The sequence below is a fragment of the Gymnoscopelus braueri genome (assembly GCF_963280865.1).
Source record: "Gymnoscopelus braueri genome assembly, chromosome: 3".
In the NCBI taxonomy this organism is placed as follows: Eukaryota; Metazoa; Chordata; class Actinopteri; order Myctophiformes; family Myctophidae; genus Gymnoscopelus; species Gymnoscopelus braueri.
Window position 1 is genome coordinate 1794441 of NC_137612.1, and position 22715 is coordinate 1817155.

General features: G+C 42.0%; 1 protein-coding gene across 1 annotated transcript; it reads right to left on the bottom strand.

The window, feature by feature from the left end:
- Positions 1–2295: 2295 nt before the first annotated feature.
- On the bottom strand, positions 2296–3894 carry LOC308082954 (pyruvate kinase PKM-like; the record flags this gene model as incomplete). Its single annotated transcript, XM_080425034.1, has 1 exon — positions 2296–3894. The coding sequence occupies one exon, from the start codon at positions 3892–3894 to the stop codon at positions 2296–2298; it is 1599 nt and encodes a 532-aa protein (XP_080281160.1).
- Positions 3895–22715: the final 18821 nt, after the last annotated feature.

Here is a 22715-nt window from a genome sequence, read left to right on the forward strand (position 1 = left end):
GACTGACGTCACAGACACGCCTCAAACTACCGCTCAATAGCCTGAGCTCTGCTGTGACACCGTGCTGATGTCATAGCATGATGTCATAGCATGATGTCATAGTATGATGTCATAGCATGATGTCATAGTATGATTTCATAGTATGATGTCATAGCATGATGTCATAGCATGATGTCATAGTATGATGTCATAGTATGATGTCATAGCATGATGTCATAGCATGATGTCATAGTATGATGTCATAGCATGATGTCATAGCTATGATGTCATAGAAGCCTACTGATGTCATAGTGTGTGTCCTTATTATCATCACTTTACCCAAATCCAGCTCAAGTGGAGTTATAGGTTCTTGACCATACTCATTCAGCGCCACATGACGTCTAAGACGTCATGTTCTCTGAGCGCCCTGAGCGCCACGTGACGTCTAAGACGTCATGAAAGAAAAAAATCTATAATTTTTTTAAAGAATGTTCAGAACCCAAGATATGATGATTTGAAGATTTGCTGCTCCATTCACTTCTTGTTTAACTTCTTACTGAAAAAGACTGTATCTCGGCTCCTAAGCACTTTTTTTTTTTACAATGAATTTTGGCTGTGGCACTCAGAACCAAACTGCCATAAATAAGAATGGCACTGAATGAGTTAATGTGAAGGTAGTTGCTTTGTTCATTGATTAGAATGAGAAGGTGGAGTTAGGAGGTTTGACTGACAGTTTGAGGATCCAATGGAGTTAGGAGGTTTAGTCAGAAGAGCTTTCTGTCCGACAACCACCTGATTCGGATGCTATCAATGCAATGAATGGGACATTATCACCTTTTATTAGACCATTGAATGGGCGAAGTAGGCGACATACTGACCTACCCGTGATTTATCAGACCATTCATTGGGTGTTATCAAGACATACTGACCTACCAACGGAGATGACTTAAACAGTTCAGTTTCGGTTTTGGTTTTGGTTTGGGACCATGACGGAGGCGCGCAGTCTCAGGCAAACTGGAGCCCCGTGAAGGACCACCGAGGGAGCTAAAGCGACCGAGTTGCCGTCCTGAACGGTGTGACAGTTCGCCTGAGCCTACTCAGCGCCGTTGGAGTTATGTACCGGTAGGCAGAGAATCGTAAACATTGTTGTGGGGACTGCTCCGCCTCCAAGTAGGTCAGTAGCTCCTGATTACGCCCAATGAATGGTCTGACAAATCGCGGGTAGGTCCGTATATCGCCTACTCGTCGCCTACTCGCCCATTCAATGGTCTGATAAAACGTGATAATCTCCCATTTACAGCGAGGATATTCAAAGCAGAGACAATAAGACATCACCCTATTCATTAAATAGTTCAGATTATGTTTCACACACACTAGAATAGCTCTCTCATGTATTGTTTATTAATGCACATAACATCATGTATTGTTTATTAATGCACATGACCTATATATGAAGTCAAATATCTCCACTTTTCCACAGAATTCACACAGACAATATTCTCTGTACGTGACGGGATGACATTCACAGCAGAATGAACACTTGTTAACTTCCTTAAATGAGCCCATGATCATCGCTGTCGGGTGACCATATTTTGGTCTATTGAACACCCTTCAGAATCAGAATCAGTTTTATTGTCACATCACAGGTTTACAGTAAAAAAGTGGGTGAAATTCATTTTAGTGCAGCTTACAACACCACAGCAGCCGTAACAGTGGACTGGCATGAACGATGACATGATACAAGGCGGAAACTTCGTTGCCTCTCAATGAAACATGAACAACAAACATAACCATATACCACCATGGCGCTAACTTAGGTCTGTGTGTGGGTTTTACAAATATTAAACCAATGAAAAGTATTAAACAGCTCTTCTGACTAAACCTCCTAACCCCATTGGATCCTCAAACTGTCAGTCAAACCCCCTAACTCCAAAAATAGCAGATCTACAAGTGACAGGCTGCGAGCTTGTGCATCTGCATTTTTTTTAAATATTTGAAACATATTGAAAAGGTTTTGATTTGATTTATTTTTTTGCCTTTAATCTATGACAAATGTTTTAAAAAATAGCAGATGTACAAGCTCACAGTGCGTCACTTTGTTCCACACTGCAAGCTTGTACATCTGCTATTTTTGAAAATGTTTTGAAACATATTGAAAATGTTTTGGAAAATAATCAAAATGTTGTTGTTTTTTAAATTAAAAAATATATATGTTTTGTTGTTGTTATTAATCTTCTCATTTGGAGTTAAAAGTAGAAGAAAGTAAATAAAACAATTCTGTGGTAAATACGACAGATGGGGGGTGGGTCACCCAGTTCAGTGCACAGGGACCACCCGCATGGTGTTCGTGTTCCCGGAGCCGGAACGCCAGCCGGTCAGGACGATGACCAGGTCTCCCTCCTTGACCAAACCGCGGACCTTGCCCATCTCCATGGAGAACCTGACGCGCAGGTCCACGTCTTCCTCCCACACGCCGGCGACGGGCTTGTCGTACAGCACGGGGAAGACGCCGCGGTACAAGTGCGCCTGGCGGGCCGTCCGGGCGTTGCGGGTCACGGCGATGATGGGAACCCGGGGCCTGTAGCGCGAGAGCAGGTGGGCGGACGTGCCGCTCGTGGTCACCACGATGATGGCGCTGATGGCGCTGCAGTTGAAGGAGGACGCCACGGCGCCCACGGCCACGGCCTCCGAAGGAACCCGGGTCAGGTGGGCGGTTCGCCGTAACTCCTCGAAGAGCTGCTTGTGGAAGATGGCCGCCTCGGCCTCCCGCGCGATCATGTGCTGCGTGTGCACCGACTCCAGCGGATAGTCTCCCTTGGCGGTCTCGCCGCTCAGCATGATGCAGTCGGCGCCGTCCAGCACGGCGTTGGCCACGTCGGAGCTCTCGGCGCGGGTGGGCCTGGGCTTCTTGATCATGCTCTCCAGCATCTGCGTGGCGCAGATGACGGGCTTGCCGGCCTTGTTGCAGCGACCTATCATCATCTTCTGGGCCAGGAACACCTTCTCCGTGGGGATCTCGACGCCCAGGTCGCCACGGGCGACCATGATGCCGTCGCTGGCCTCCATGATCTCGTCGAACCGGCGCACTCCCTCGTGGTTCTCCAGCTTGCTGATGATCTTGATGTTCTTGCCCTCGTCCCCCAGAACGGCCCTGACTTCGTGGACGTCCGCGGCCTTGCGGACGAAAGAGGCGAAGACCATGTCCACGCCCTCCGCCAGACCAAATCGCAGGTCCTTGACGTCCTTCTCCGAGACGGCGGGCAGGTCCACGGCGGATCCGGGAAGGTTGATTCCCTTCTTGCTGCCCAGGGTGCCGCCGTTCTCGATCTCACACATCAGGTGGTCGTCGGCGATCTCCGTGACCCGAAGGGACAGGAGTCCATCATCGATGTAGATCTTGCTACCAACGTCAACCACATTAGCGATGTTCTTGTAGTCCAGCCAGAGGATCTCATCATCGCAGTTTTCCTGGTAGGCATCGTCCCAAGTCAGTTTGATTGTGTTCCCCTTCTTTAGCTCTACCTCCGCTGTTCCGCTGCCCTTTATGAGTCCAGTCCTGATCTCGGGGCCCTTGGTGTCCAGGGCGATGCCAATGGGTCGGTAGTGGATGCTGCCGGGCCCAAAGCTCTCGCACGCCTCGCGGATGTTCTTGATGGTTTCCGCGTGGTACTCATGTGTGCCGTGAGAGAAGTTCAAGCGTGCGATGTTCATTCCAGCCGTGATCATCTTCTTCAGCGTGTCCACGGAGCGAGAGGCCGGCCCTATGGTACAGATGATGCTGGTGTGGCGTGCGTTGGTGGGCTCAGAGTCGATGTCCAGCAGGCACATGTGTTCCAGAAGGGTGTCGGCCGTGGCAGCGTTAAGCTGCTGGGCCTGGATGAAGGGAGAGAGCTTGTGTTTTTCTGGCTGAGACATGGCTGTCACTGATGCAGGTGTAAAACTTTCAGTGAGAAAATACTTGGACTGATACTGTATTCATGGCCGTTACTCACCAGACTTATATACAGCTGCAGGCTACAGGTCTGACTCATCATGACTAATTGATGACGTATATACGTCGATATATTTCCTATATTAAGATTGGCTAAGGAGGACCACGGCCGCATCGCTCTGACTCAGACATAACCATAAACAAACCAGATATGCCCATATATAGGCATATATGGAGATCCGGTTATCCAGATGTACAGTATAGTACTGTATAGATCCGACCACTATGCCCATATATGGGCATGTGCATATCGTCGCTGTCGGGCAGAAACCAACGATCGCCATTTTTCAACAATTTCAAATGAATGTATATAAATCAGTGCTATTGAACACCCTTTATATCTGTTTCTGGGTTTTACAAATACTGAACCAAGTATTAAAAAGCTTTTCTGACTAAACCTCCAAACTCCATTGGATCCTCAAACTGTCAGTCAAACCTCCTAACTCCACCTTCTCATTCTAATCAATGATGGACTAAACAACTATCTCCATATTAAAGGTCAAAAGCCTCCTAACTCCACTTGAGCTGTATGTGGGTAAAGTGATGATATATAAGGACACATTCAAGTATCTGACTGATTGATTGATTGATTGATTGATTGATTGATTGATTGATTGATTGATTAATTGATTGATTGATTGATTGATTGATTGATTGATTGATTGATTGATTGATTGATCGATCGGTCGATTGATTGAAAACTTTATTAACCAACCCGATCAAAAAAGCACAGAGGTACAGATAAGCCTACAAAAATACAAAAAAGCATACAAAAAAGCCTATGGTACCATGAGGTGGTGCTATGGTACCATGAGGTGGTGCTATGGTACCATGAGGTGGTGCTATGGTACATTGAGGTGGTGCTATGGTACATTGAGGTGGTGCTATGGTACCATGAGGTGGTGCTATGGTACATTGAGGTGGTGCTATGGTACCATGAGGTGGTGCTATGGTACATTGAGGTGGTGCTATGGTACCATGAGGTGGTGCTATGGTACATTGAGGTGGTGCTATGGTACATTGAGGTGGTGCTATGGTACCATGAGGTGGTGCTATGGTACCATGAGGTGGTGCTATGGTACCATGAGATGCATAGTCAAAGTGACATTGGAACAGGGCTCCTGTTAGAGTCCTCAGTGTATTCCTATTGACAATGTATAAAGTCACCATAGCAACTTTGATGAGGCACTGTTTAAAAACATTACATTTTTTCATTTCCTGAAAAGTTTATATTTTGGACATAATTAGTTGGCTTCTGCCCGACAACAGAGGAAAGGACTCGAGCGAGTGCGGTTCCCGCCGCCAAGTTGTTGGGGATAGGCTGTTGTCCAGAATCCTAGAGCCGTCCGATATATCCATATATGGTCATATATGGATATCCAGTTGTCCAGAACCGCCGATCCAACCAATATGCCCATATAAGGGCATGTCAATATAGAGGGTATGGGCATATGCTAATGACACATCAGGGATCTCCATATATGGGCATTAAAATGACACAGGTAGACATACAGATACAGAGATCTCCATATATGGGCATTAAAATGACACAGGTATACATACAGATACAGAGATCTCCATATATGGGCCTAAAAGGGACACAGACAAACGGTACAACGGGTTCTGTGACGCTCTGACTCAGAAAATGTCCAAATAGGTCTGACTGACTCTCTGAGTAATATTATTGGTCAGATGGGAGGAGTCTGGCTCTAGATGTGAGGGCCGCGTACCGGCCCAAACCTCCAGTACAGTGGTTCTCAACATGTGGGTCGGGACCCCCATGGGGGTCCCCACATGATTTTTTGGGGGTCCCCACATGACAGTGAAGTGACAGTTTAAGGCCTTTTAAGAGCTTTTTTAATACCTCAAACAAAAAGGAAGAAAAAAGAGAAAAATATCATTACTGCATCAAAAGTCATCAACAAACTATACTCTAACAACAGGTCAAACAGTGACCAAATTGTCAAAAATAATAAGAAAGAGGTTTTTTTCTTTTCCTCGGTGCTTAGCAGCCGTCGGGCGATCGATCATATTGGATGTAAATATTCTCTGACCAGTTGAAAAGGTAAGACAAACTAAAATCGCTGGCAGTGGGCAAACGCAGCCAGAAATAAGTCTGGCAGTGATTGAGTTAAAACCACAGCAGTGCATCAGATGCATCAGGTAAACAGGATGTTGCATCATGCAAGACGGCCCCCTGAAAGTGGAAAATGGTGGGTGTAGAAACGTGTCTATAGGCGTGTTGCCTGGCTACTGCACGCTGTGACGGCCCCCTGGGGCCTTTGCCAGGAATGTGGATTGTGTGCCTAACTCTCTTGCAGCGCTGATTGGAGGGTGGAGTTGGGGGTAATCAGGGGAAGGGGAGACACCTGGCCATTGTCTCCCACAGTGTAAAACACCTGCCCTTCCTCTCTTCTTTGTCTTCTTCCACCTGGGCCACACCGAGCATGGCCACACAGAGAGCATTTCCCTTATGTTTGCATTATTTGGCAGCATGCCTGCTTCATTGTTTGTATTTTTGGGCGGTGAAACCGCCCCTATAAGTGAGGTTTGGAAATTTGTACAATTATCCTGCGCTGTGATTGGCCAATCACAATCTATTCAGGACTGTGATTGGCCAGTGTCACATGACACATGTGCATAGCCCTATATAAGCAACCATAACTTGAAAAAAAACATGATTTGGTTTTTTTCAAGTTATGGTTTCGTCCATCATAAAGAGTGTTTCAATAAATGTATTTATCTTTTGTACATGATTGGTTGACTCCATTCAGTATTGTGATTGGCTAGCAAGACACCGCCCACTTCACACAGGGTGTGATTTTTGTTATCAGTATTAGTATTTTTCACTATCAGTATTTTGTTGTTAAAACTCTCTCTCGTTTCCCCTTTATTTGTTGTGGCCTATAGAGCCAGACCATAACCAACCAACCAAACAAACAAACAAACAAACAAGCACTCACGCATGCACAGCATGCAGAACTACCACAATATGTAAACATATACCACTGGCACATGACATTTGCATATTAACCCATTAAGACCTGGAACTGTGTCATTTTTAGATTTGAGCTAAAAAGCATTATTTTACAATTTGGGCTATTCAAAAATAGCAGATATACAAGCTCGTAGCGCGGCACCGAGTGCCGCGCTACGAGCTTGTAGATCTGCTATTTTTGAAAAATCGTGAAAATGTATTTTTAAAGCAAACATTTTTAACTCAAATCTTTGCTTCTGGGGGTCCCTGGAACAAAATATTTTGATGGGGGTCCGCGGCCAAATACATATCATTTTGGGGGTCCTTGACATGAAAAAGATTGAGCACCACTGATATAGAAATATACGTTTTTCAGAATACTGTTGAGATTTAGGAGACACGTAGAATCGGCTTCAGGTCTCAATGACTGCACACATTTGTACATAAATGTACATACATACACATATACACACATGTAAATAGAATAGCACACATACACTAAAGGGTTAATACTTAGAAGCAGTACTCATTCAAACACCTTCAAGCACCTCAGAGTGACCAGAACTGATATACTTATACTTAATTATACTTAATACGTGTTTTTTTTTAATCTTCTACTTGCGATTGTCAGATCATCTATTATTTGATGACTTATGATTGAAGATACGTACATAGCTGCAGGTATGATAAGATTATCTTCTTCCTGCCTTTTCATTTGTGGAGTAGGCTATGTAAAAGAAACAAGTTGAATGCCTTCATGTCTGTATAACGAAAAACATCACATGGATGAACCTGGGACGTATCATCAGTGTTGTAGCCTGGGGTCATAGGATGTTTCGGGTCTCGCAACATACACCCTCGCCCAGGTGACCCAGCCAGGGTTGATCAAGCCCCGACTTACGTCCCAGTAGCTACCCACGGTCAGTCCTATAGGGCAAGACAGGGCCACTCAGTTCGCTTCTCCGGAAATACTCTGCCGGGACTCGGGGAGGCTCTGGCACGTGGAGGGACTAGGCTCTGTGGGTTGTCTCCTGGCCGGGCTCCTCCTTCGTCTCACCAGGTCCAGGACCTGAGCGTTGCACCAGACTCCCCTGCTCCAAACATTTCATTCTGGTGTGATGGTGTCTTGGCCCGTGACACCATCACATTGGTGGTACTGCAGGCTGGTGGTACTGCAGGCTCCCTTGCGTCTTACTTGAATGGTCCTCCCAAAGTAAAACCATAAATGGAATAAATAAATGAAATTAGATATTATTGCTGCTATAAAGTTGTTTAATCAAAACAAGTATCATGTATTCTTGTCTCTTGCATGACCTCTGACCCATGAGGCAAGGACACACAGGACACAGTTCACTGTGAAAAGCTTATAATAAATGTAATTACAAATGAATTACAGACAGACAGACAGACAGACAGACAGACAGACAGACAGACCGACCGACCGACCGACCGACCGACCGACCGACCGACCGACCGACCGACCGACCGACCGACCGACCGACCGACCGACCGACCGACCGACCGACCGACAGACCGACAGACAGACAGACAGACAGACAGACAGACAGACAGACAGACAGACAGACAGACAGACAGACAGACAGACAGACAGACAGACAGACAGACAGACAGACAGACAGACAGCTTCTTCTGATTGGCTCGGGTCTGGTATACTTAAAATCATATAATATGGTATTTGGCTCCATCTTGATTTCATAATGTTAATTGTTTACTCTGAAGCCAACAATTAGGGGCCGGAAAGTTGGAGTCAGTTTTTATGTTTTTGTCGACTTCTTTCATCATTTTTCGTTTTTTATAGATGTCAAAATTAATGTTATTTTGGAATATGAAGTTATTATTATTTGTAAGTTAAAAGCCTCCTCCTTGAATTGGACTTTTTGGAATAATACTTACTTAAGTTTTGGAACATGTCATGTTGATTTAGTAAGCCTTTTGCATTTCCCTATTCCTTTCAGGTTAAAAGCCTACTTTCTATGTTGTTCATGAACATTATTTTGAAAGGCTCACTTACAGACAGGATAAGGTTTTGCTTGAATAAGGTGACTTGACTTGAATTTTGGGGACAATAGGAAATGTTTGGTGAGGTCTAGGAGGCACACAGTTTCTGACCACATTTATTTATAGAAAGGGTGTTTTTGGAACGTTTCAGTTTGTTTATTATTGTTACGTTTTTTTGGAAAAAATAAATAAAAAAATGTGAAAAGACAATTCTTCTTCTCAGCACCTTTTATTTGGAAATAAATCGAGTCATGACACCCCGGGCCTTCACCATGGAATAGAGTTTGGTCTTAAAATACCTCTACAGTAGTTATGATAAAGGTGTAGTTATGTGTTGATGGTTCACTTCAAGTGGCAGTATGCCTGCTTCATTGTTTGTATTTTTGTTATCAGTATTATGTTTGTAAACAAAATCTTTATTTTTGTTGTTAAAGAGGTGGTGCCATGGTTTTGCACTTTTTCTGTTTTGCATGTGTCTATGAGGTTGATAGAACTTCATTAAGCCCCCTGGTGGTGTTTTTATGGTGTTTTATGTCTTCTCTGACTATTTTGAGTTTCTACATGGAGGCTGAAACCTTGAGGGTCAAACGTGCCAAAAGAGAAACAGCCCTTTAGTGACATAGAAAAAACATACCCTCCCCCTCATTATCATAACACAGCAGGTGTGGGCATGAGGAGGAGGAGGGACTAGGACAGGTGGGTGGTGCTAAGGTGGTGGAGGAGGTGGTAAGGTGAGAACCAGGTATACTTAATGAACTGGAGGCGTGTCCACATAAAAACATAATTTTAACCATTTCTGTACACTTTTTTGAAAAAAATCTTCCTCCTAGTATAACCATAATACCTGATGATTATGTTTTAGGGGGGAAAAATCACTGAAAATCACGGCACCCCGTCTTTAAAACTCTTTCTTGTTGCCTAGAGCCAGGCCATAATCAAACAAACAAACAAGCAAACAAACAAACAAACAAACAAACAAACAAACAAACAAACACTCAAGTGGCAAAGATCTACTCTGGTTGAAGTCTCCGGACTGTCCACTAGATGGAGACATTTATGGGTCATAGTCCAAACCCTACCCCTTATAGACAGTGGTGGTAAAAGTACTCACATTTCTTACTTAAGTAAAAGTAACAATACTGCAATGTAGAAATACTCTGTTACAAGTAGAAGTCCGGAATTCAAAATGTACTCAAGTACAAAAGTACAAAAGTATTGGCATCAAAATGTACTCAAAGTACCAAAAGTAGAAAGTACTCGTTATGCAGAATGTCCCATTTCACAAGCGTTCAAATGAATAACAGCTCAGAAAATAGCAGATCTACAAACTCCTGTGAGCTTGTACAGTAGATCTGCTATTTTCAAATGGTTGAAATGTATATAGTGCTGAAGTGGTTAATGTATGTTTTGAATTTGTAATGATAATTGAAATCTACAAAGTAACTAAAGTTAAAGCACAATATTTGCCTCTGAGATGTAGTCAAAGTAAAAGTACTGAAAATTGGAAATACTAAAAAAGAAAAAACTCCGAATTTTACTTGAGTACAGTACTTGAGTAAATGTACTGAGTTACTTTACACCATTGCTCTGTGTTTGCTGGTCACACTTTATTCATCGTGATATTAAGGGATTAGATTAGAATACATGTAAGATAAAATAATCAAGATAAATACGTTATTATAAGAACAAAGTAAACACTAGGCTAAGTAAATACTGGAGTATTTCTAATTTTCAATACTTTTACTTCTACTCCATTACATCTCAGAGGCAAATATTGTACTATTTTACTCCACTACAATTATTTGAAAACTTCAGTTACTAGTTACTTTGTAGTTTTTGATTATTATTACAAAACATACATTGATTGATTGATTGATGTACTTTTATTTAGTAAGACATGAGAACATCAGTACATGGAAGTACAAATTCACGATACAAGGTCTACTAAACTGGAAGACTCATTAGGCACTTAGCTTGTTTAAGATGAGAACCCCATGCACACAAATGCACACAAAGATCTACAAGCTCAGCTCAGCTTGTAGATCTGCTATTTTCAAAATAATTCTATAAATGTTATATATATGATAACTTGTGAAACTAATTCTGCATAATGAGTACTTTTGCTGTTGGTACTTTAAGTAGCCTAATTGCTCCCCTAATTAGTTTTCCCTCTACACCAAATATATTGTCCCGAAAAATATGATGAGCTTTATAAGATCTGTTATTTTTGGCCCAATGTTCAGCCCTGAATAAGAAGGCTATGTAAGGTTCAGGTGGGATGCTTAGATGGTTAGATGGTTAGGGGCCGTCATAGAGACACAGCCTTTATCTCAGGGTGGTTTCCCTGCTAGAGTACTGTCTACCACAAAGTTCGTTTTAGAATGATAGATTGTTTTAATGTGTTATTACATGTGTATGATATGTAATAATAATAATAATAATAATAATAATAATAATAATAATAATATCTCAAATGTATATAGTGATTTTCTTTTTTAACTACCCAAAGAGAAAACAACTTTATTAGGAAAAAACATAAAAAAAGGCAGAGACTAAGGAATAAAATCTATAAAAACAGTGAAATGTTTTTATGTTACCTATATGTAGCCTATAATAATAATAATAACAATAATAATTATTATTATTACACCTTTCATGACATGAAATGCAGCTCAAAGTGCTTTACAGAGCCAGAATAAAGCACTTTGTGCTTTACAGAAAAAGTACAAATAATTTAACACGTTAACAATAATTTAACCATAATTGAATATAGGCCATACGTGGTCATAAGAGGTGGTTTAGGTCTACATCTAATATCTGCTTGATCACTGACATGAGATCGAGATGAATGTAAAACATAATCTCTTATGCATCAAAAAACAAAACAACACATAAACTATATTTGTTTATTATGTTTTGCTCAATTAAACAAACCAGTGGGTTTTCTTCTTTGTGCCTTTTCTTTTTTTTCCTTTTTTTTTTTTGCTTACGATGCTGCGGGTTCTCTTTGGCCGTTATTGAAACCAAAGACATTTTGCCGACGCTCCCTAACAATCTGCTGAGAGTCATCAATTATGCAGGGCAGTGAGGAGGGAAGATACAGCAACAATATGGCGACGGCAGCCGCAGTTTCTCCACAGTCTTTCCATCGGGATCTGCAGCTGGAAGACGTGTTTCTGGATTTCTATTAACATACCAAGAGAAACAAGTGAGTGGAACCATCTCTATTCTCCTCTGTTCGTCTGGGTCTGTGCTTTATGTGTCACACATAGATCTACATCTATACAGTCATAGATCTGTTCTACCAGCCTGCATCCCACTGCCGCAGAGCGGGTCCCCTCTCTCCTCAGCACCTTTCTCCTCCAGGAGGAGGGTGAGGGTGAGGAGGAGGAGGAGGAGGAGGAGGAGGAGGGGGGCTCCGTGCACCTCCATGCCGATAGAGATATTATACCGGGACAGAATATGATGCATGATGCATGTTGAAGCGTCTCTTTGAAGTGGACAAACTGGACACTTTGTGGCGGATCTATAGTGGATCTGGATACATTGTTGGGTGGATCTGGTAGATCTGGCTACATTGCGGTGGATCTGATGTGATCTACCCACATTGTGGTGCATTATAGTGAGGGTTCACGCCAGGTAAATCGGGGTGTTGGCCTGCGTGCCTTTTCTCTGGACGGAATGACATTTCAATGTGTGTCAGAATGTGAAACATACGCATATGGGATGGATGTGGGGGGAGGGGGGGGGGGGGTGAGGCGGGGGGGGGGGGGGGGGGGATCACGTCAAACTTCTTGTGCGTCGTGGCGCTGGAATGGATCAACTAGAGATGATCCGGTCCTGCATGGATTCTTAAAGAAGGCCGTTATTTGGGGAAATAATCTCTATACGGCGGTTTTCGTCATTTGTATGACGGTGGTATATGAGCATTATTATTATTACCCCCCCCCCCCCCCCCTCCCCCCCCTCCACTGTATTGCGTGAGGAGGGAGGGGAGGAAGGTGCGTCTGAAAGCATCATCCTCTCCTCCCTAACTAGACATAGTGAGAGCAAAACATATATAAATATATATATATATATATGTTTTATGATGTTGTTTTCGACCACGGCCTGCATGTTAATTTGGTAGCCTTCGACAGAGCCCCCAACCCCCCCCCCCCCCCCCTCCTCCTCCCCCGTCCCGCATCATGTGACATAATGTTGTACGGGTGTGGTGGGGGGGGGGGGGGTTATTATATAGTTTCCTCTTTTCAACAGGATGAATAATTTCGCATCATGACTTTAAAAACGTTGCAGATGCATTCAGCTGAGGAGGCGGTGGGGGGGGAGTGGGAGGGGGGGGGGGGGGGGGTTCTCCTCATATAGGTTATGTTTTCATTATGCACTGTGTGGCTCAGATGGAGCCTCAGCCTCTCAGCACCGTAGCAGCAGCAAAGCTACACACTGCAGCATTTTAGGCTTTGGCCCGATCCTCTCCTATAGCCTATAGGACGCTCTCCTAGCCTATGGGACGCTCTCCTAGCCTATGGGACGCTCTCCTATAGCCTATATGGGATCATCTCCTAGCCTATATTCCTCTCCTAGCCGATGGGATCCTGTCCTATAGCCCGTTAACCGGTAAAGAGTCGGTCGGTGTACACAGCGGACGGACAGGCCATGGGTGTAGATGACGGGTTAAATTCTCAGATGTAAAGAAAACCCCATGACTCCATAATAAAAGGTTGGAGGGGGTGAGGGAGAGGGGGAGAGGGGGGGGGGGGGGGTCTTATGGTGGGACATTAGTCAGATCAAAGAAGAGAGGGGGTGAGCGGGGGGAAGCCCCCCCCCCCCATTGAAAATGAACGGTTCCACCAGACAGACAGAATGGCGGCGAAACTTTATCTGCAATGTAGGCTCTTATTATATCAACTTAGACTGATTGGCATTTGAGCTTCACTGGGTTATTTATTTAATCATTCACACGAGGGCTGCCATGGCTGCAACAGTATAATATACATATATACAGTATAACACTGGCTATAACAATATAAATATACAATATATTGTATATTTATTACATTTAGTACATTTACAGTACAGTATAACACGGAGCTGCTGTTTCATCAGTCCTTCAGTTTAACTGGAGTCAAGCTTGCTTGTCTATGATCAGTAAGTTAGCTCAGGCATTGCAGAGGAAAGGCAGTTCTCTCTACACACCGACCGACCGACCGACCGACCGACCGACCGACCGACTGACTGACCGGCAGGCGATCACTTTCCCGTCTCTCCTTCATCACACATGTAGGTTTAGCCCCACAGCCCCTCCCCTCCCCTCCCCTCCTCTCCTCTCCTCTTCAGAGCTGCTGGTCTCCGTAGAGTCTGTCCATCTCTTTACGTTTTGTCATCAGCAGCAGCAGCAGCAGCAGCAGCAGCAGCAGCAGCAGCCCGGCTTCTCTGTGGAACACGTTAACCAGCCTGACATAACGGCTCTCTGCACTGTGTGTGGTGCTGAAACGGACAGCTCCTGTGTGTGGTTCTGAAACGGACAGCAGCCTGTATTGTGTGTGTGTCTGTGTGTGTGTGTGTGTGTGGTGCTGAAACGGACAGCTCCTGTGTGTGGTTCTGAAACGGACAGCAGCCTGTATTGTGTGTGTGTGTGTGTGTGTGTCTGTGTGTGTCTGTGTGTGTGTGGTGCTGATGCTGAAAACGGACAGAGACACAACGCGTTGTGTTCCATGGGAGTCGGTGCTGCTGCTGCAAATCTGCTCGAGTTTTCAGAAAACCCATTAAACGCCATTAGATTAGCTGCTCAATAACGGGACCCTTATGGATTAAAATGGATTTCACTGTGACGCGAACGGCTGCCTTCTTTTTTTTTTTTTTTTTAAGGCTATAGGTTTGTGCCTGTGATTGTCTGCTGATATACTATAGCCTTAAGACTTATTACTCCCACTGATTACATGGACATGAGATGATGTGAGTAGAACCTGCTCATGCTTTTTTTTTTCCTCCTCCTCCTTCTCTTTAGAGTCGAATGCTGTTACGTGTTGAAGTTGTCATTGATGTAGCATTTGGCTCATTATAACCTGTAAAGTGCATTCATACTGGACGGTTTCTGTATGTCAGCAAACCGGATGCTTCTTTATGGAGGTTTTATTTTTTCCTCTGCAGGCTAAAATGTGTGTGTGTGTGTGTGTGTGTGTGTGTGTGTGTGTGTGTGTGTGTGTGTGTGTGTGTGTGTGTGTGTGTGTGTGTGTGTGTGTGTGTGTGTGTGTGTGTGTGTGTGTGTGTGTGTGTGTGTGTGTGTGTGTGTGTGTGTGTGTGTGTGTGTGTGTCCTGGAACGTGTCGCACTATGCCTCCCTCTCCTCCACACACTGCTCTCCTCTCTCTCGGTTCTCTGCCATTTGCATCGGCGTTTGAATCACCTTGAAAACGGAGATCAATTGATGTTGCATCCACTGGAAGGAGACTTAGAGGTTGTGCTCAGGGTCGGGTTACTTTGACCTCCTCCTGGTTCATCTATCTATGCGGGTTAGAGGAGGAGGAGGAGGAGGAGGAGGAGGAGAAGGAGGAGGAGGAGGAGAAGGAGGAGGAGAAAAGGAGGCTGTTGGGTGTTGTATGGATCCTACGGTGTTCTTCTAGTTTCATATCCTGTCCTGACTGTGTACGCCAGTGGTGGAAAAAGTACTCAGATATTTTAAAATAAGTAAAAGTAGTAATACCACAATATAAAAAATGTTCTGTTACACAAGTAAAAAGGCCTGTGTTCAAAATGTTACTCGAGTAAAAGTACAGAAGTATTGGCATCAAAGTACACCTAAAGTACCAAAAGTAAAAGTACTAAAATGCTTGAAAATTGCATATCTACAAGCTCACAACGCGTCGCATCACGACGCGTTGTGAGCTTGTAGATCGGCTATTTTCAAATAGCCTATAGGTATATAATAGGACTAAAGTGGTTAATGTATGTTTCATAATATCATCATTTATATCTGCAAAGTAACTAGTAACTAAAGCTTTCAAATAATTGGAGTGGAGTAAAAGTACAATATTTGCCTCTGAGATGTAGTGGAGTAGAAGTAAAATGGGAAATACTCCAGTTAAGTGATAATATATATTTCTTTTTACCTAAGTACAGTACTTGAGTAAATGTACTTAGTTACTTTACACCACTGACTGTAAGCCATAGGCTGCTAAAGACCCAGGACGGTGTGGTTTGGCCTGAGAGTTCAGACACTTTGTCAAATCAGGTTTTATGTCAACAGCCCAGACCTACAGTAGACCTACAGTAGACCTACAGTAGACCTACAGTGATCTACAGTAAACCTACAGTAGACTAGAGTAGACCTACAGTGATCTACAGTAGATCTACATTAATCTACAGTAGACCTACAGTAATCTACAGTAGAGTACAGTAGTCTACAGTAATCTACAGTAGACCTACAGTAGACCTACAGTAATCTACAGTAGATCTACATTAATCTACAGTAGACCTACAGTAATCTACAGTAGAGTACAGTAGTCTACAGTAATCTACAGTAGACCTACAGTAGACCTACAGTAATTACAGTAGATCTACATAATATCTACAGTAGACCTACAGTAATCTACAGTAGACCTACAGTGATCTACAGTAGACCTACAGTAATCTACAGTAGACCTACAGTAATCTACAGTAGAGTACAGTAGTCTACAGTAATCTACAGTAGACCTACAGTAGACCTACAGTAATCTACAGTAATCTACATTAGAGTACAGTAGACCTACAGTAATCTACAGTAGACCGTCACCTACAGTACACCTACAGTATACCTACAGTAATCTACAGTAGACCTACAGTAGACCTACAGTAGATCTACAGTAGACCTACAGTATTCTACAGTAGACCTAGTTTAGACCTACAGTAGACCTACAGTAGACCTAGTTTAGACCTACAGTAGACCTACAGTAGACCTACAGTAGACCTAGAGTAAACCTACAGTAGACCTACAGTATTCTACAGTAGACCTACAGTAATCTACAGTAGACCTACAGTAGACCTACAGTATTCTACAGTAGACCTAGTTTAGACCTACAGTAGACCTACAGTATTCTACAGTAGACCTAGTTTAGACCTACAGTAGACCTACAGTATTCTACAGTAGACCTACAGTATTCTACAGTAGACCTACAGTATTCTACAGTAGACCTACTTTAGACCTACAGTAGACCTACAGTAGACCTACAGTATTCTACAGTAGACCTACAGTAGACCCACAGTATTCTACAGTAGACCTAGTTTAGACCTACAGTATTCTACAGTAGACCTACAGTAGACCTACATTAGACCTACAGTAGACTACAGTAGACCGTCACCTACAGTAGACCTACAGTAGACCTACAGTAGACCTACAGTATTCTACAGTAGACATACAGTAATAGACCTACCGTATTCTACAGTAGACCTAGTTTAGACCTACAGTAAACCTACAGTATTCTACAGTAGACCTAGTTTAGACCTACAGTAGACCTACAGTAGACCTACAGTATTCTACAGTAGACCTACAGTAATCTACAGTAGACCTACAGTAATCTACAGTGGACCTACAGTAGACCTACTTTAGACCTACAGTATTCTACAGTAGACCTACAGTAGACCTACAGTAATCTACAGTAGACCTACAGTAGACCTACAGTATTCTACAGTAGACCTACAGTATTCTACAGTAGACTACAGTAGACCTACAGTAATCTAGAGTAGACCTACAGTAATATACAGTAGATCTACTTTAGACCTACAGTAGACCTACAGTATTCTACAGTAGACCTACAGTATTCTACAGTAGACCTACAGTAGACCTACAGTATTCTACAGTAGACTACAGTAGACCTACAGTAATCTACAGTAGACCTACAGTAGACCTACAGTAATATACAGTAGATCTACTTTAGACCTACAGTAGACCTACAGTAGACCTACTTTTAGACCCACAGTATTCTACAGTAGACCTACTTTAGACCTACAGTAGACCTACTTTAGACCTACAGTATTCTACAGTAGACCTACTTTAGACCTACAGTATTCTACAGTAGACCTACAGTAGACCTACTTTAGACCTACTGTAGTCTACAGTCTACAGGATGGATTTGGAATTTGAGATGCATTTTTGGGGGTAAATACATTTATGTGGATACATACATTTGGATACATTTAAATATTAGGCTTATAGTACATTATTAGTTTGATTCCCATTTGAGATGTTAATCCATCAAGTCTGCAAGAGCATATTGGACATCTTTACTACTACTACTACTACTACTACTACTACTACTACTACTACTACTACTACTACTACTACTACTACTACTACTAGTAACTACTACTACTACTACTACTACTACTACTACTACTACTACTACTCTTTACTACTACTACTACTAATACCTACTACTAGTACTAGTACTACTAGTACTACTAGTACTACAAATACTAGTACTAGTAGTACTACTAGTACTACTAGTAGTACTACTACTACTACTACTACTACTACTACTACTAGTACTAGAACTACTAGTACTACTACTACTACTACTACTACTACTACTACTACTACAACAACAACTACTACAACTACTACTACTACTACTACTACTACTACTACTACTACTACTACTACTACTAGTACTACTAGTAGTACTACTACTAGTACTACTACTACTACTACTACTACTACTACTACTACTACTAATAATAATAATAATAACAGGAACAATAATATAATAATGCTAATAAAAACAATAATAATATATATTCCATTCAAACCACCCTCCATTCAAGCATGCATGCAGACTTCTAGTACTAAACCACTAAATCAACTTTGGAACGTTGTGACAACTGCTTAAACACCAGAATCGCAAACATAGAATTAGCACTATGCACTGTTGTCAAATATATAACTATTTATAATTACAGTATAGTGGGTCATACATATGTTTTCTTTGCTTACTTAAGTGGGTGTGGTTCACTGCACAGAACAACACAGGGAAAAAGTAAAGTAAAACAAATTAAGAAGGAAAGAACCTTTCTGTGAGCAGTGGTGTAAAGTAACAAAATACATTTACTCAAGTACTGTATTTAAGTACAATTTTAGGTATTTTTACTTTACTGGAGTATTTCCAGTTTTCAGTACTTTTACTTCTACTCCACTACATCTCAGAGGCAAATATTATACTTTTACTCCACTACAATTATATGAAACCTTTAGTTACCAGTTACTTTGTAGATTTTGATTATTATTACAAAACATACATTAAGCACTTCAGCCCTATATACATTTTGTCTATTTTCAAAATATGTTTTATATTTTATACATTTGAAAACTCGTGAAACGGAACATTCTGCATAATGAGTAGGCCTACTTTTACTTTTGGTACTTTAAGTACATTTATATAGCAATACTTTTGTACTTTTTTGTACTTTTTACTCAAGTAAATTTAGAATTCCGGACTTTTAGTTGTAACAAGTATTTCTGCATTGCAGTATTGATACTTTTACTTAAGTAAAAACATTTGAGTACTTTTCCCACCACTGACACACACGCACGCACGCACGCACGCACGCACGCACACACGCACGCACGCACGCAAACACGCACACGCACGCACACACACACACACACACACACACACACACACACACATACACACACACACACACACACACACACACACACACACACACACACACACACACACACACGCACACACGCACACACACACACACACACACACACACACACACACACACACACACAGATACAATATGTTGAGATGATAACCTCTGGGGTCACCGTGCTCACAGTCCAGGGAAACTGTATTGTATCTCTGAGTGCGTGCAAAGCGTGTAACCAAATGTAACCAAATGTAACCAAATGTAACCAAATGTAACCAAATGTAACTTAGCGTGTAACCAAATGTAACCAAATGTAACCAAATGTAACCAAATGTAACCAAATGTAACCAAATGTAACTTAGCGTGTAACCAAATGTAACCAAATGTAACCAAATGTAACCAAATGTAACCAAATGTATCCAAATGTAACCAAATGTAACCAAATGCAACTTAGCGTGTAACCAAGTGTATCCAAATGGACCCATAAGGGTCCATTTGGTACATGTGTACACGCTCAGAGATACATTAGAATCAAGAGAATCATCTTCATTGTCACCTCACAGGTTTACAGGTATAAAACAGTGAGATTCGTTTTTGTGCATCAAAGCTCCATAGAAAGACAGTTTCTAGAAAGACAGGATTTCACCAGTGGTGGAAAAAGTACTCAAAATGTTTACTTAAGTAAAAGTAATTGAAATACTCTGTTTCAAGTAAAAGTCCGGAATTCAAAACGTACTACTACTTGAGTAAAAGTACAAAAGTATTGGATTCAAAATGTACGTAAAGTAAAAGTACTCATTATGCAGAATGGGCCATTTGAAATGTATAATAAATCATTTGAAAATAGCAGATCTACAAGCTCACAACATGTTGCGATGTGACACGTTGTGAGCTTGTAGATCTGCTATTTTCAAATGGCCAAAATGTATATAGAGCTGAAGTGGTTAATGTATGTTTTGTAATAATAATCAAAATCTACAAAGTAACTAGTAACTGAAGTTTTCAAAGAATTGTAGTTGAGTAAAAGTACAATATTTCTCTCTGAGATGTAGTGGAGTAAAAGTAAAAGTACTGAAAAGTGGAAATACTCCAGTAAAGTAAAAAAATACCTCAACATTGTACTTAAGTACAGAGCTTGATTAAATGTTCTTAGTTACTTTACACCACTGGCAACAAGCTCCATCGTTTTTGATTGTTTCTAGAAAGAGAGAGAAAAGATGAACACTATGTTACCATGTTGGAGTCTGGGCATTGTTCACATAAAAGTATGATTTTGCATTTAATCTTTGAGGTTGAAAGACAGAGACAGACAAAAACACTGAATAGAATACAACACTGTCTGTCTGTCTGTCTGTCTGTCTGTCTGTCTGTCTGTCTGTCTGTCTGTCTGTCTGTCTGTCTGTCTGTCTGTCTGTCTGTCTGTCTGTCTGTCTGTCTGTCTGTCTGTCTGTCTGTCTGTCTACTGTCTGTCTGTCTACTGTCTGTCTGTCTGTCTGTCTGTCTGTCTGTCTGTCTGTCTGTCTGTCTGTCTGTCTGTCTGTCTGTCTGTCTGTCTACTGTCTGTCTGTCTGTCTGTCTGTCTGTCTGTCTGTCTGTCTGTCTGTCTGTCTGTCTGTCTGTCTGTCTGTCTGTCTGTCTGTCTGTCTGTCTGTCTGTCTGTCTGTCTACTGTCTGTCTGTCTGTCTGTCTGTCTGTCTACTGTCTGTCTACTGTCTCAGAGATAAGACAGTGATGTCAGGACAGGCAAACCTCAGTGAAAACATTATGAGTTTAACTGGACAGTGGGTTCAGTTATCTGTCTGGTCATTGTGTTGAGAGATGCTGCTGGACACACGGCACAGAGTGGCCTCCATGACGGTGATGACATGTCATTGACACAAAGCAGTGCTGTAAGCAGACAGTCCTTCATGGGAACTAATCTTACAGTCCACTATGTCAATCTCCTCACATCTCTTAACCCATTTACTATTTAGGCGTTTGGCACAGTGGTTCTCAACCTTCTCGGGCCGTGACGCCCCAAAATAATCATATTTGAACTGGGGACCCCCCAAAATAATCATATTTGAACTGGGGACTCCCCAAAATAATCATATTTGAACTGGGGACCCCCCAAAATAATCATATTTGAACTGGGGACTCCCCAAAATAATCATATTTGAACTGGGGACCCCCCAAAATAATCATATTTGAACTGGGGACCCCCCAAAATAATCATATTTGAACTGGGGACCCCCCCCCCCCCCAAAATAATCATATTTGAACTGGGGACCCCCCAAAATAATCATATTTGAACTGGGGACCCCCCAAAATAATCATATTTGAACTGGGGACCCCCCCCCCCCCCAAAATAATCATACTTGAGTTGAGGCATTACATTTAGTTAGGCATTGCATTTAGTTCTACAAGATCTACAAGCTCACAACGCCTCGCAATACCAGGCGTTGTGAGCTTGTAGATCTGCTATTTTCAAATAGCCTAAGTAATAAGGATATAGAGGGCTGAAGTGGTTAATGCATGTTTTGTAGTAATAATCTAAATCTACATAGTAACTAGTAACTAAAGTTCTCAAATAATTGTAGTGGAGTAGAAGTACAATATTTTCCTATTAGATGTAGTGGAGTAGAAGTAAAAGGTAAAATTGGAAATACTCCAGTAAAGATTCCTCAAAAGTGTACTTACGTACAGTACTTGAGTAAATGTATTTAGTTACTTTACACCACTCTTCATATGTATCTTTATATTTATTTGCATGATTGTAATTCTGTGTTTCCACTCAACGATGTATGAGTATGAGTGTGTGTCATATTGACTCATGTCATTGACCACTGATTACTGATTACTGATTACTGATTATCACCACAAGCTGTGCCTCTTCTGACTAATCATTATGCTCAACGCTGATTGGTTGATCCTGACCCAGTGGGGTGTATAACAAGGAAGTCAGAATGTTTTCCTGGTGAAGGTTAGGTAACCTGCTGTCTGACCCAAACAGCTTTAATAAATCATACGTGTACCTTGCAAGCAGTGGTGGAAAGTAACTTAAGTACATTCAAGTACTGTACTTAAGTACAATTTTGAGGTATTTTTACTTTACTGGAGTATTTCCAATTTTCAGTAC